The sequence below is a fragment of the Hypomesus nipponensis genome, chromosome 8 (genome assembly GCF_054491055.1).
Source record: "Hypomesus nipponensis isolate SF chromosome 8, ASM5449105v1, whole genome shotgun sequence".
NCBI lineage: Eukaryota > Metazoa > Chordata > Actinopteri > Osmeriformes > Osmeridae > Hypomesus > Hypomesus nipponensis.
The window spans coordinates 292,501-308,443 of NC_140368.1; the positions used below are offsets into that span (position 1 = coordinate 292,501).

Sequence of the window (15,943 nt, forward strand, 5' to 3'; positions counted from 1 at the left end):
GGAAGCTTCTTAAAAATGCATTTTCCCTGAAGCAAACCAGGCGGCTTCATAGCTGCATCTATGTTAGCACGACATGTTTGATGTGATAATTTCATACACAAGGCATACACACAGGTTCGAAGACGAGTTCTCGCCCCCTACAGTGCAATTTGGCTAAGTATACATCTGCGTTAAAATATCAAGGTGAAAGTCATCATAGCTTGCGTAGTATAGACCCAGCTCGCAACCCAACTTCGAGAATAGATTAACGGCAATATTTTTTTATCGCCCGATAAGAGTCTCACGTTCACGCAGCACGTTAACGCCGATAACGGCCCACCACTAGTTTAAACCTTTCCTAAATAACACACACACACTCTCCTAGCTAACACACACCTTCACTAACGAACACCCTCCTACAGCTTCCTAAAGACACAGTTGACCTTTGACCCTGTGTGGGGGGGCAACATGCTTATACACTTAGTTAGTGTCCTCCTGTGAACTGTGAGTGTGTGTGAACATGCAGCAGGTACACACACACACACACACACTCACACACACACACACACTCACACACACACACACACACACACTCTCTTGGTAGAGCCACAGCAGGCTCAGAGCCGGCAGCAGGGGAGTGTGAATACGAGGGACTGTATTCATCATTCCCTCAGTAACAGTCTGACACCCTCCTCTATCAGCCTGGACACACACACACACTCCTCTATCACATCCGCCTGTCAGCCTGGTCCAACCTCATTCACATGTTTAAACACTCATTCACTGCAGCCGGTCTAGTCTGGAGACAGACAGGGGAGCCCTGAGCGCCCGCACACACACACACACACCCCTGACAGCCCTCCCTCCGTCTATACCTGGCCTCTGTTTGGGTTTGTCATGTTGTCATATATCCAATCACACAGAAACAGAGGAATACTCCTTTAAAAGTTCAAATGTGACATTGAGATGTTCACACCCCCCCAGGTACCCAGCTACACACTGGACAAAACACCTCAGCTAGCAAGAGCAGCTAGCAAGAGCAGAGCAACAATATCCACATTTCAGCTACAAGACACAAAGTAAGATCCCAGCTGGCAGGCACAGTGCGAAGTAACATCTCAGCTACCAGACACAGTGTAAAGTAACATCTCAGCTACCAGTCACAGTGTAAAGTAACATCTCAGCTACCAGACACAGTGTAAAGTAACATCTCAGCTACCAGGTACAATGTAAAGTAACCACATCTCAGCTACCAGGCACAGTGTAAAGTAACCACATCTCAGCTACCAGACACAGTGTAAAGTAACCACATCTCAGCTACCAGACACAGGGTAAAGTAACATCTCAGCTACCAGACACAGTGTCAAGTAACTACATCTCAGTTACCAGACACATTGTAAAGTAACCACATCTCAGCTACCAGACACAGTGTCAAGTAACCACATCTCAGTTACCAGACACAGTGTATAGTAACCACATCTCAGCTACCAGACACAGTGTAAAGTAACATCTCAGCTACCAGATACAGTGTAAAGTAACATCTCAGCTACCAGACACAGTGTAAAGTAACATCTCAGCTCTTCTGCTGGTGATGTGTGCTGGTACTGGTCCTCTCTAGTATTAATTACCCGCCGCCCTCCCTTGGCACCTTCACCTGCACTTCTCAGGCCTCTCACTCCGGTGCTGGCTGACCAAGGTTCAAACCAATTAACAAGCAGTTTCCTTGCAGGAGGCTGGGCATCCTGGGTGCTGTGTGGTTCAGATGAATAATGAAGCAGAACCAGGCTGCTTCCATAGGGTTAGGGCTGCTGCAGCCAGACAGACCTATCACCTGCTGCGGCCGGATAGAGATATCACATATGAGTGTGTGAGAGTGTGTGTGTATGTGACACAAAGAAATGGAAGAGAAAAATAGCTTCTTTACTTGAAAAAAATGAAAAACTTCAGTATAGTTGAGCTTCACCAGACACCCTTCTCTGTTCATCTGGTGGTTCTACCTAACATGTCTGTCTGGGTTAGGTCTGTTACTACTAACATTTGACCACAGCAAGGGTTTAACCCTTTAAAGAAACGCCCATACCCTTTCCCCTAGCACAGGTAAGGTTCCTAAACCCCCCACTCAACCTAGTTAACCACCATAACTAATGTTCCCTGCCTGGCTCTTTGTCTGCTCTGCTCGCCCGCTCTAACACGAGCCGACAGCCAGCTTTGCTCCTTTATTAACTCTGCGTCACTCCTAATCAGGGACAGTGAAATCAGGCGGCACTGCATGCTTGTGTGAACTCACACCCACCACTGGGGCCTGTTACACACACACACATTCATACACACACACACACAAACATGCATACACACATGCACACACACATTCATACACGCACACACACAAACATGCATACACACATGCACACACACATTCATACACGCACACACACAAACATGCATACACACATGCACACACACATTCATACACGCACACACACAAACATGCATACACACATGCACACACACATTCATACACGCACACACACACACATAATGAACCAGCCCTACTGGACTGAGCCTTGCCTCTATGTGGGTTAGGGTTAGGGCCTCTATGTGGGTTAGGGTTAGGGCCTCTATGTGGGTTAGGGTTAGGGCCTCTATGTGGGTCAGCACTGTGCAAAACTCTATTGATTTTCCTCTGTGTGTCTGTGTGTTGGAAACCCAGGCTCTCATACTGAAGACTCCCCAGCATCATTGCTCTGCCCCCAGTGTCCCAGGCATTGACACACAATGGGCTTGTTTGATAAAGAGACAGACTGACATTCGAACAGGCAATTTGTGAGGGATGGGGAAGGGGGGGGAGGGGTCAGGAATTCACGACAGTCCCTTTAAAGAATGTAACATCACCCATATGTCACTCTGCCCTAGTGCATACTCACCAGAGTGGAAGATCTGGACGCAAGAAGCCTCTCTTTCTCCCTCTCTCTTCCTCTCTCTGTCATCTTGGCCTGGTGACTCTCCCCCTCCACTCCAACGCAGAGCTAAAGCCTAACATTGTTTAGTCTATCACATTAAACCATGCAGTGTCCATCAAGAGCTGAATATAGGCCACAGCATGGTAAAGTGAGAGAGGGGGCGGGGAGGGGAAAGAGAGAGACGAGAGAAAGGGGGGACAGAGACAGACAGAAAGACAGCAAGAAGGAGAAAGAGAAAGAGAGAGGTAGAGAGAGAGAGAGAGAGAGAGAGAGAGAGAGAGAGGGAGGGAGAGAGAGAGAGAGAGAGAGAGAGAGAGAGAGAGAGAGAGAGAGAGAGAGAGAGAGAGAGAGAGAGAGAGAGGGAGGGAAGGAGAGAGAGAGAGAGAGGGAGGGAAAAAGAAAGAGCCACACATACCATTTTCAGCTTCAGTTGTAGGGTGGAGAAGTTACATTTCACAATGAAACTCTGTGAACATATGAACCTTCATAATGGATGACTGGAATGTCACAATTCCTGAACATCCAGAGTGGACTGCGCTCCAGTGAAGAGCGCTCGCTTGCTCGCTACCTCTCTGTCTCTCCCCCCTTTTTCTCCCTCCCTCCCTCTCTCCCTCTTTGACTCTTCCTCCCTTGCTCCCTCTCTGTCTCTCCCCCCTCTCTCCCTCCCTTTCTCCCTCTTTGACTCTTCCTCCCTCCCTCTCTGTCTTTCTCCCCTCCCTCTTCCCTCCCTCCTCTTAGTGTTCTCTGAGGACTCTGATCCTTCCTGTTGCCTTGCTGGTCTTCCCCCTCCTTCACCTCCCGGTGCACTTTGACCCTGACTGCTTAACTGCTCATTTAGAAAATTGGCTAATTTGTAAATAGCTGAGTTTGGCGTAAAGCTTTTTAGAGCTGGTTGCTGTGTTTGATCAGATGACCGGCTCCACCAGAGGAGCACCCTGGAGTGTCTGGTGCTGCTCACCTGAAACAGACCATCATAATAATAACAAAAATCATAATAATATCAACAAGTATGAGGTTTCTCCAGGATGCCCCCTTTGTTGTGGAGGTAACCTCAGGGCTTCTCCCTCTGGGTGAGCAGACACTGAAACGTTCTCTGGCTCTGTTACACTCATCTGGGTCTGTTCTGTTCGATTTATCTACGCTGCAGAGATCACATCTAAACCCTCTTACCTGGGAGGATAACCTCTTACCTGGGAGAATAACTTCTTACCTGGGAGGATAACCTCTTACCTGGGAGAATAACCTCTTACCTGGGAGGATAACCTCTTACCTGGGAGGATAACCTCTTACCTGGGAGGATAACCTCTTACCTGGGAGAATAACCTCTTACCTGGGAGGATAACCTCTTACCTGGGAGGATAACCTCTTACCTGGGAGGATAACCTCTTACCTGGGAGGATAACCTCTTACCTGGGAGAATAACTTCTTACCTGGGAGGATAACCTCTTACCTGGGAGGATAACCTCTTACCTGGGAGAATAACTTCAACCTGGGAGGATAACCTCTTACCTGGGAGGATAACCTCTTACCTGAAAGGATAACTTCTTACTTGGGAGGATAACTTGACCAATGTGACAAATGCTGTCAGCCTCTCAGACACACCCTGCCTCTCAGACACACCCTGCCTCTCAGACCCTTACACCCTGCCTCTCAGACACACCCTGCCTCTCAGACACACCCTGCCTCTCAGACACACCCTGCCTCTCAGACACACCCTGCCTCTCAGACCCTTACACCCTGCCTCTCAGACACACCCTGCCTCTCAGACACACCCTGCCTCTCAGACCCTTACACCCTGCCTCTCAGACACACCCTGCCTCTCAGACACACCCTGCCTCTCAGACACACCCTGCCTCTCAGACACACCCTGCCTCTCAGACACACCCTGCCTCTCAGACACTTACACCCTGCCTCTCAGACACACCCTGCCTCTCAGACACACCCTGCCTCTCAGACACACCCTGCCTCTCAGACACTTACACCCTGCCTCTCAGACACACCCTGCCTCTCAGACACACCCTGCCTCTCAGACACACCCTGCCTCTCAGACACACCCTGCCTCTCAGACACACCCTGCCTCTCAGACCCACCCTGCCTCTCAGACACACCCTGCCTCTCAGACCCACCCTGCCTCTCAGACACACCCTGCCTCTCAGACACACCCTGCCTCTCAGACACACCCTGCCTCTCAGACCCTTACACCCTGCCTCTCAGACACACCCTGCCTCTCAGACACTTACACCCTGCCTCTCAGACACACCCTGCCTCTCAGACACTTACACCCTGCCTCTCAGACACACCCTGCCTCTCAGACACACCCTGCCTCTCAGACCCTTACACCCTGCCTCTCAGACCCTTACACCCTGCCTCTCAGACACACCCTGCCTCTCAGACACTTACACCCTGCCTCTCAGACACACCCTGCCTCTCAGACACACCCTGCCTCTCAGACACACCCTGCCTCTCAGACCCACCCTGCCTCTCAGACACACCCTGCTTCTCAGACCCACCCTGCCTCTCAGACACACCCTGCCTCTCAGACACACCCTGCCTCTCAGACACACCCTGCCTCTCAGACCCTTACACCCTGCCTCTCAGACACACCCTGCCTCTCAGACACTTACACCCTGCCTCTCAGACACACCCTGCCTCTCAGACACTTACACCCTGCCTCTCAGACACACCCTGCCTCTCAGACACACCCTGCCTCTCAGACCCTTACACCCTGCCTCTCAGACCCTTACACCCTGCCTCTCAGACACACCCTGCCTCTCAGACACTTACACCCTGCCTCTCAGACACACCCTGCCTCTCAGACACACCCTGCCTCTCAGACACACCCTGCCTCTCAGACACACCCTGCCTCTCAGACCCACCCTGCCTCTCAGACACACCCTGCCTCTCAGACCCACCCTGCCTCTCAGACACACCCTGCCTCTCAGACACACCCTGCCTCTCAGACACACCCTGCCTCTCAGACACACCCTGCCTCTCAGACACACCCTGCCTCTCAGACACACCCTGCCTCTCAGACACACCCTGCCTCTCAGACACTTACACCCTGCCTCTCAGACACACCCTGCCTCTCAGACACACCCTGCCTCTCAGACCCTTACACCCTGCCTCTCAGACACACCCTGCCTCTCAGACACTTACACCCTGCCTCTCAGACACACCCTGCCTCTCAGACACACCCTGCCTCTCAGACACACCCTGCCTCTCAGACACACCCTGCCTCTCAGACCCTTACACCCTGCCTCTCAGACCCTTACACCCTGCCTCTCAGACACACCCTGCCTCTCAGACACACCCTGCCTCTCAGACACACCCTGCCTCTCAGACACACCCTGCCTCTCAGACACACCCTGCCTCTCAGACACACCCTGCCTCTCAGACACTTACACACTGCCTCTCAGACACACCCTGCCTCTCAGACACACCCTGCCTCTCAGACACACCCTGCCTCTCAGACACACCCTGCCTCTCAGACACACCCTGCCTCTCAGACACACCCTGCCTCTCAGACCCTTACACCCTGCCTCTCAGACACACCCTGCCAGGAAACAATCTGACACTTTAAAATATCATTATGCAGCTCTTAGCATCACATGTACACTAATAACAGGCTTTATTTTTCACTGTACTTCGTAATATTGTAGTTGAGATGTTTATTTACACTGTTTGGTAGCTGAGATGTGGTTACTTTACACTATGCCTGGTAGCTGAGATGTGGTTACTTTACACTGTGTCTGGTAGCTGAGATGTGGTTACTTTACACTGTGTCTGGTAGCTGAGATGTGGTTACTTTACACTGTGCCTGGTAGGAACTCTGCACTCCTGATCCTAGATGTTCTGCTGCTCTCTGCAGTATCAGTACGTCTCTGTGGGGAGAAGAGCCTGCTGAGTGATTAGCATGCAAACCTGACTGGAGCAGAGTGCACATCTTCCAATAAAGAAGAAGAAGTATTCAAGGACAAAAGAGGAAGTGGAATATATTTCCATGTTTCCAGATGGTGTTGGCTGATAACATTTGTTTATATATGACATGATCATCCCTGGGGGAGGGTGTAGAGAGAGTGTGTCTGGAGCAGGTTAGACAGCCTATCTAGCAGGTAATGCAGCTCTGCTATCAGGCTGGTCTGACTCTACAATTACTGATTTGACTGACAGTGGAGAATGCCCTGGTCCACCCACTAACCCTGCCCCCCCCCCACTCTCCTGCCCCCCCCTCCTCCCCCCCATCCTCTCTCAACATTTTGGGGGGACACACAGATGCGTGGCCCAGCCACTGCTACTAACCACCAATCCTGGAAGACACCCTTCAGTATCTGCCTCTGCTCACGGCTGCCTCTGCTCACGGCTGCCTCTGCTCACAGCTGCCTCCTGAAAGCTGAATGAAAAGGGGAGGCAGAGGCACGTTCGTTTACTATGCTCAGACTAATTACCGACTTGCTTCTCCCTCAAATCCTATTTGAAGATATGTTCACAACTTACTTCAACTCTTCCAGGTGCCCCGAAGCTATGAATGACTTTGTAGTGGCGTGTGGAGAAGCTGGGAACCTGATCTGATTCATATAAAAAACGGACTTCATCCCAAACACACAGCTCCCTCCCTCCCTCTCTCTCTCTCTCTCTCTCTCTCTCTGTCTCTCTCTCTCTCTCTCCCTCTCTCTCTCTCTTCTCCCCCCTCTCTATCTCTCTCCCTCTTAATGATTTGAGAACTGAGTACAGAAGAAAACAAAGAAACAACTTAACTCAGCAATGAAAACAGGAAGTGATGACTCCACCCCCACAGGTGATGACTCCATCCATAGCCCTTGATCCATCAGAAGAAGACAGCTAATAACATGGAAAGCATACAAACGTTCAAAGTAACATTGTCACTATGGAAACATAGCACATCGCACAATGTCACTATGGAAACGTAGCACATTTGACCAAATTGGCGTGTAACAACTTAGGTTTTCTCGTCAGTGAGTTCTCCCACAGTTGAGGCCTCCACCATATTATGCTCAGTCAGGAGCGATGACTCGGACCACCTCCGAGATCGTTCACACTTCATCTGATGTGAGACCCTGCGATGCACTGGCTCATCCATCACTGACTCCACACCCCTCTCTCCCTCCACCCCTCTCTCCCTCCAGCCCTCTCTCCCTCCACCCCTCTCTCCCTCCAGCCCTCTCTCCCTCCAGCCCTCTCTCCCTCCAGCCCTCTCTCCCTCCAGCCCTCTCTCCCTCCAGCCCTCTCTCCCTCCACCCCTCTCTCCCTCCAGCCCTCTCTCCCTCCAGCCCTCTCTCCCTCCAGCCCTCTCTCCCTCCAGCCCTCTCTCCCTCCAGCCCTCTCTCCCTCCAGCCCTCTCTCCCTCTGTCTCTCTCCGTATGTCACCCAGCAGAAACACGCGACACACTCAGCACTCTGTCCCTCCAGCGAGGTGAGGGAGGGAGATAGAGGAGTGTGTGTGGGAACAATGCGTACAGCTGGCTGGATCAACCCAGAAGCATGCAGAAAGCCTTGATCACCGATGCTCTGCTTCAGCTATTGTCTGAATCAAGTTCTTGAACAGTAAGAACAAAGTAATTTGGTAACCACTGACTGCCCCGCCCCCCCCCCCCCCCCCGCTGTGTTTTCCTGCCCCCAATCAGCCACCACGGTGAGGATAACACAAACCTCAGCTCTGTCCACAGGCTGATGCAGTGACTCAGAAGCTGTTCTCAAACAACAGGGGGAGAGAAAAACAGAGAGAGGGGAGGAGGTAGAGAAAGGGGGGTGGAGAGAGGAAGAGAAAGAGAGAGGGAGAGAGGGGATAGAGAACAGTGAGCCTTCACCTCAGCCTTCCCTGTGTTCCTGCGTTAGTATGCTAATCTGGCACACTGTAGTGCAGCTGGTGCTAAATCATTAACTTTGGGATATAGATCATTAAAAGTTCAAAGGAAAACTAGGTTAAACACACAGGCTGAACATTGTACCCCTAAATAACCAGAGGAGTTAAGACGCTGAGCGGTGCTCTCTCAGTGAGCTCACATGCCCCTTCAGCCGAGCGCGTCTGCCTTCTGAGTAAATCCTCCTGGAAGCATTTCCATTTCAAACACTCAGAATCACCACACCTTTCACAGTGACCTGCAGAATGACTAACCCAGGACATCCCTACTGGGGAATAGCTAACCTCTGCACCACTGGGCCGACCAGTCACTGCTCCAAGGGTGTGGTGACAGTGTCCAGCGACTTAGAAACTTAACAGAGTTTTTTCCTTCCCAAGATCAAATCAAATCAACATGTATTTGTATAGCCATTTTTACACGCAGGCATGTCACAGAGGGCTTCACATACGCCCATAGAACTGCCCCTTAACCAACCTCAACCCTCAGGGAAGACAAGGGAAAACTCCCAGAAAAACTCAATACGGGAGAAAAAATGGGCGAAACCTTGGGAGGAGCAATTCAGTGAGGGATCCCCTCCTCCAGAGATGGTTGGTGAAAGATGTTTTTAGCCAAAGCCAACATACAGGCTGGAGTTAGAATCTGCCACCTCCTGAGTTGGCTCTAACCACTGAGCTGGAGTCTGAAAGTATTGAGTAAATCCATCTCTGAGCATTATCAGAAGGACCCTGTGCCTAGGGGGATATTTCAGGGAGTGACATCTAGCAGTCTCTCATCATGGCTCCTCACTGAAGCTCTGACACTAGCACACACACACACACTAAAACACACACAAAAACCCTCACTAACACACTCACACACACACTCACACTCACCCTGCGGTCTCTGACCCTGACCTAGCAGTGAACAGATGAGTGGAGGGGGTTCAGTCCAGTAGGGCAGTCTTGGTCAGGGAGGGTGTCTAGTTCAGGAGCACATTCAGTTTTTATGTTGGGTGCTCCGTTACCCCGGACACCAAGCGCTAATCACCCCCCGGGCCTGCTTTAATCAGCCTCTGCGGTGCCTTTTGAACAATCATTCCACTTCTCTGCACAATGTGACTCTGGGACCCCAACCGGCGCAGACGAGACAGACCATGAGCTGTGACAGGATATGACATCACTAGCTGCAAGTATGGAGCCTTCTCGGAAAGCAGAACCTTTAGTCAGTTCATTCACCTAGCAGACCCTTTTATCCAAAGCGACGTACAGAAGATCAAGGATCAGAAGTACATCGTTGTCAAAGTATTTAGGAGGTCTTTCTTGTCTATATTATACTTCACTATGTTTGAACAGTGCTAAAAAGTCTTGGTACTCAAAAAGTTTGTAAAGCCTGTTAACTCTCACCCTGTTCCAGCACCCTAACCAGGCGTCAGCCCACTTCCTGTCAACACGCGCTCAGATGTTTCAGTCAATCCCTGGACTTACTCATGAATGGGAGAGGGGAGAAAGGCAAACAGCCAGAGCCACCTGTCTGACAGTTAGATGACAGAGCTGCTCATATGTACTAACACATGGTTAGGGTTCTGGAAAAAGAACTAAAAACTCTGAGCCAGTTGGTGCACTCATCACCCTCCCCATACCGTGCACTCCAATACTCATCACAGTAATAATGAAGAATGACATGGATGGAGCTCTTACAGGATACATACATTCACACGCTCACATCACAGAACAAGATGCATTATCTGAGAAATGTAAATATTCTTTAATTAATTTGTAAAATATGATGTGAATATTAAATCAAGGAACTGTCATGTCTTCATACTCTTCCTGGTGAATTATGATGTTGTGTATCTCTGAGTCCTTGCCGCATGACTCAATATTCAGACATGCTGACACCAGAGCGAACCAGGCTTTCTGTACTGTAGGTCCAGTAAACATTTCTTAATCAATCATTTGTTCCTGAATTACAGATTACCATCATGCCAGATTGCTTCTCCTTCATCTCCCTTCCTTGAAACATGAGGTCCAATGGTGCTGAGAATACATTACTGGATATGACAGCTCCTGTCTCCGTGAAAGTCTGACCAAACTCGGCCTGTTTGTGTGCAGCGAGGCATGAAGGCCTGTGCAGTTTGACCTTGTGAGTAAACTACAGAAACTGCAATCGATCGCTTTCTTATGAAGTTGCTGCTGTGCTGTATTTTGCTCTTTTTCTCTCCCTTCACTCTCTTTCTTTCTCTATTTGCGTCTCTCCCCTCTCTTGTTCTCTTTCTTTCCCTCTCTCTTTCTCTGTCCTTCTTCCCTCTCTCTCTCTTTCTCTGTCCTTCTTCCCTCTCTCTCTCTTTCTCTGTCCTTCTTCCCTCTCTCTCTCTTTCTCTGTCCTTCTCCCTTATCTATCACTTTCCCTCTCTCTCTCTTTCTCTTCCTCCATCCCCCACCCTCCCTCTGTAAACCAGCAGAGCAGAAACCGGCCGAGCAGCTGTATTGAGATAAGCCAGGGAACCGATCCCCATGTCATGTAGATGGAAGAAGAAAACCCACACTTAATCAACTAACATTGATATTACTTCTGGCAATTAGGAGCCTGCTGATAATGATATGACTTTTCAGCTGTAAATAATTATGCTGCCTGCAGGCAATACTTTAATTCTTGCCAGTATCTATAAACAATAATCACAGCAGCTTCTGTGCTGCTGTAGTCTGGGCTGCTGAAGTCTGGGCTGCTGTAGTCTGGGCTGCTGTAGTCTGTGCTGCTGTAGCCTGTAGTCTGGGCTGCTGTAGTCTGGGTTGCTGTAGTCTGGGCTGTGTCTGTGTAGAGGCCAGCAGGAAGAGGCCTTACCCAGCGCCTGTGTAGAGGCCAGCAGGAAGAGGCCTTACCCAGCGCCTGTGTAGAGGCCAGCAGGAAGAGGCCTTACCCAGCGTCTGTGTAGAGGCCAGCAGGAAGAGGCCTTACCCAGCGTCTGTGTAGAGGCCAGCAGGAAGAGGCCTTACCCAGCGTCTGTGTAGAGGCCAGCAGGAAGAGGCCTTACCCAGCCTTCTCCCAGCAGCCTGACTGCGGGGTGTGCTTCAGTTCTTCTTATGTGAGTTTGACTCATAACATTTTGTAAATGGCCGTGGCCTAACATTTCCGTCCATAAACATGCCCTCAAAATTAGACTGAATTAAACTGACCTTTTTGAGTGTGTAAGAAAGTGCACAACCAATCACAGCACAGATGTTTGGTAAGTTCTGCACAACAGCCTATCGGTGTGCGGCCTGAGGAATGATGAACCTGTCCACCTGCAGACAGACATGTTGCTGTGACAACACAGAGAGACAGACAGCTGCCATTACTCACACTCTAACAGGAAGACAAAGTGTGTTTGTGTCAGACGACTAAGATGAAGAACATAATTAAGGAAATGTATGAAAGCCCAAGCAGGGCTTGAGATTAATTAGCCGCTTGTCAATACTCTCATCAATACCCGATTAACTAATGACACACATGAACTAATGACACAGGGCCCATTGGGAGATATTGACTCCCTGGCTTTCTGCTGTTACGAGCTGAAATTGTAGCTAGAATCTGTGTGTGTGGAGAATTTTACACGCACACACACACACACAGATGCTGCACACACACATACTGTACACACAGACACACACACTGGACAGTACAAATACACATGCAAACCTAATTCCCTCCTAATTTGGAACACTGCATCGTAACAGAACATCCTTAAACAGCTTCACAGTGGTTACGGTCAACGATGGACGATGATCACAAAGGAAACCAGAACAGAAGGAAGCCAGAAATTAAGAAATAGAAAATGGTTGTAAATTAATAATGTATGAATGGACCATGTGGTAGTTTAGTCTACATAATGACGATGATGATGGTGGTCATAAAGATGATGATGGTGATGTTAACAATGATGACGGTGATGATGGTGGTGATAAAGACTATGAAGATGAGGATGATGGTGGTGATGATGATGGTGATGAAGATGATTATGGGGATGATGGTGGTGATAATGATCACGGTGGTGATAAAGATGATGATGCTGATGATGAGTATGGTGATGATGGTGGTGATAAAGATGATGATGATGGTTAACATGATGATGGTGATGATGGTTATGAGAGTAATGAGGTGTCTACTCAGATGAAGGATAGAGTTCTCCCTGTCCGGCGGTCTCCTGCAGGTTTATTAAGATAACATCATTAAGCAGCTCCTGCGTGCACAGGAGTAATAGGAGAAGATGAAGCCAGACCACAGATTCAGGTCTCTAATCGTTTAAACGATCAAGGACAGCCAAGCTGGAAAGTGGAACGTCCACATCAGCTAATATGTTCTTTAGATCACATACAACCAGCTAATATCTTCTTCACATCACATTCAGCTAATGGGATCTGGGATCCTGTCTTGATAAAAGGACAGGCTGGCCCGCGTGCGTGGACAGAGATGGTTTATTCTGCAGTGTCTGGTAAATACAGACCGTTCCTCCACCCGAATATTGTTAGAACTATGCACTTCTGATCCTTTAAATGCTCGAAATGCTTGACTTTTGTATGCTCCATATAAAATGCTGCTTCGGAAAAGAGTGTCAGTTAAATGAATACACACTGCTAGGACATGTATCCTTGTGTTCCTATGCGGAGGTTCTCCTGGTGCCATCTTGTTAGTAGCAGAGAGGAACTTAAAGAGCATTAGAATTATCCCAGATAGGAACTTTTAGATGCCACCTATTCTTCAAACAGCTGGACTGCTCTCTAAGTCCCCTTTGTCTGCACAGCATTTCCACAGAGCCCTCTCACTGAATAATGGATGTGAAACCTTTGTGTGAATTGTGATTCTGCATAATGAATGTTTACCAAACTGTGTGAAGTTCCCATTACTGTAACCGATATGGAGGAGTGATCTGCTTTGCCTCCATGATATCACTCTATGGAAATAGTAGTTGAACATGTCCTGACTGCGTGAGGGACTCTCACTTGTGTCTGCATGAATAATGAAGTGTCGTTTGAAAACACAAACATTGATGCCATCTGGTTGATAGCTCACCCACTGATGTAACCTTATCCCCGCTCCCTTGCCAGCAACAACAAACGCTCACCGTGGAGAGGGGAATAAGCACTTGATCGTTGCTTCCATTATGCTAACACAAGGAAGCCGCACTTGATGCAGTGTACTGGAACATGACCTTATCCTGATGATCATCTTGTATTTCCACCAACTTGACGGTTCAAGTTCCAGCTCTGGGCGTCCCTGGCGCCTGATAGGTCACATGCGCCCGCTCACCCTGTGATGTCATCAGAGGGCGACGCTCCTCACCTCCTTGATGACGGAAGGGTTTGTTGTCTATGAAGAGGCAGAGTTTTTGTCAGGTAAATTCTTTAGGTAAACTATTTGTAGTCTTTGAACTATATGTTTAATGAACATGGTTGGGTTTGTTTATGTGTTAGCTGCTTGCGTCTGCATCCTGTGTGTGTTGGGTTGCTGACCCAGGAGTCGTGTTGTGTCCTGTCCTGAGCTCTGGTCTGGTCTGGTCCAGTCTGGTTCGGTCCGGTCTGGCTGCAGGTCTGCAGTGACAGACAGTCAGTTTCTACCCTTTCATCTAACAGGTTGCATGTCTGTCTCTTCTGCTCTCCTTGCTGCTTTATTGTGTGAGTGGATGACTAAGAAGGCACACAAAAAACTGAGTAGGGTGCTAAATAATTAAAACTTCCAGCCCAACAAGTGCTCCATACCAGCCCAAAATGCATGAAAACCAGCTCAATATGTTCAACAATGGAGTTAACATATTTTTCCAATAGGTGCCTCCATAGTTAAAATATAAAGATGACTGGGGTATCATAATTTTCTTGTTTTCTGCGATTCTCACGTTTCATTGGTTCATTACAAAAAATATTTAATCAGTACGCTTCCTAAAACCACCAAACAGTGACACAGAGCAACAATTACTTCATGAAAGTAAAATGAGACACATTACTAAAGGCAATGGCCAGGTTTCCCAGATTCATGCTAAGAGCTTCTTACGAGCGTTCTAAGAACGCTCTAGAACGCTCTTAAGAAGCTCTTACCGTTAAGAGCTTCTTTACGAATCTAGGAAACCTGGCCAGCGTTTTCACGCTTCTCATTTACATAAAGTTGAGAAAATCCAACCAGAGCCTGTTTAAGGAGAGCCTTGCCACTCCCTATTAAGACCCATTTTACCGAATTTGGCTGCAGTTCCACCAGAGTTCCGCTGGGGGTGATCGCGAGCGAGTGCATGTCGAATGGCAGTCTATGGAGCTAAACGGCTAAATTTGCCTCTTTGATTGTCGTTGAGAAATCTCCGATTTGATTGTAGTTTTTGCATGTTTAACATGGATTATAGGTCGAAAGTTGAATGAATGAGTACTTATACCCTTTTGATTTCTTACAGGGTGAGTCGTTGTTGCCCATAGCATGCTGGTATTCTGCTAATGAATGCTGATTGGTTAGTAAAGGACTGATACGACCAGAGCTCCCGCCTGATGGCATCCGAAGCGGAATCAGAATGTCAGAGCATTAGCAACATTAGCAACAACATTAGCAAGCCAAAACTCTTTCTAGCATGTGTATTGACAGGGAGAGCCTAACCTGTCAGCTGTGTTGTCGATGCCCTGAGAGAAAAAAGTAAGTGACCAGAGCTTGCCGTAAAGCAGAAGCTCTGGTTGTACGATGTGTATGACGTCAATTACATTTTCAAAAGCTTTTTAGAACAGAAAGGCGACTTTAAAACAATCCAAAAGCCAGCAGTGTGTATTTTTTTGCCTCCCCTTTCGAATTCAGAATTCAAATTACTAGACAAAAAATTATATCCTGAGAAAAGTGGATTTTGAGGGGTACCGCTCCATAGACCTCCATTCATTCTGCACTCGCTCGTTAGCGCCCTCACATGGAACTTCAACCAGTTCAGAACCCGGAAGTTTCCCGAGAGTGGCAGTTCTCTCTATATTAGACATTCTCTGATCCAACTTTCGACGCTACGCTCGCCTTCCCACAATGCCCTACGCGAGCGTCGACGCCTGGCTTCATTGAAAATTCATGGGAAGCTGACGCCCCGCTGAAGTGTGAACGCACTGTAAGAGTCCTGTCCAGGACAGACTTCCTGTATCACCTCTGCTTATAGAGGGTTTT

The 15,943-nt window shown here is 48.7% G+C and overlaps 1 protein-coding gene across 1 annotated transcript; it reads right to left on the reverse strand.

Annotated features, from left to right (window-relative positions):
• Positions 1–11,331: 11,331 nt before the first annotated feature.
• Positions 11,332–14,803, reverse strand: LOC146274612 (uncharacterized). The gene is made up of 3 exons (XM_084703558.1): positions 14,284–14,803; positions 11,971–14,140; positions 11,332–11,683 (listed from the first exon to the last, which is right to left on the reverse strand). Exon 2 carries the CDS (start codon positions 12,896–12,898, stop codon positions 12,656–12,658), a length of 243 nt encoding a protein of 80 aa, XP_084559684.1. The 5' UTR covers positions 12,899–14,140; positions 14,284–14,803; the 3' UTR covers positions 11,332–11,683; positions 11,971–12,655.
• Positions 14,804–15,943: the final 1,140 nt, after the last annotated feature.

What these genes read in the sequence shown, in the direction of transcription:
- LOC146274612 (XM_084703558.1), bottom strand. Translation starts at nt 12,898, where the DNA reads ATGTTAACCATCATCATCATCTTTATCACCACCATCATCACCATACTC.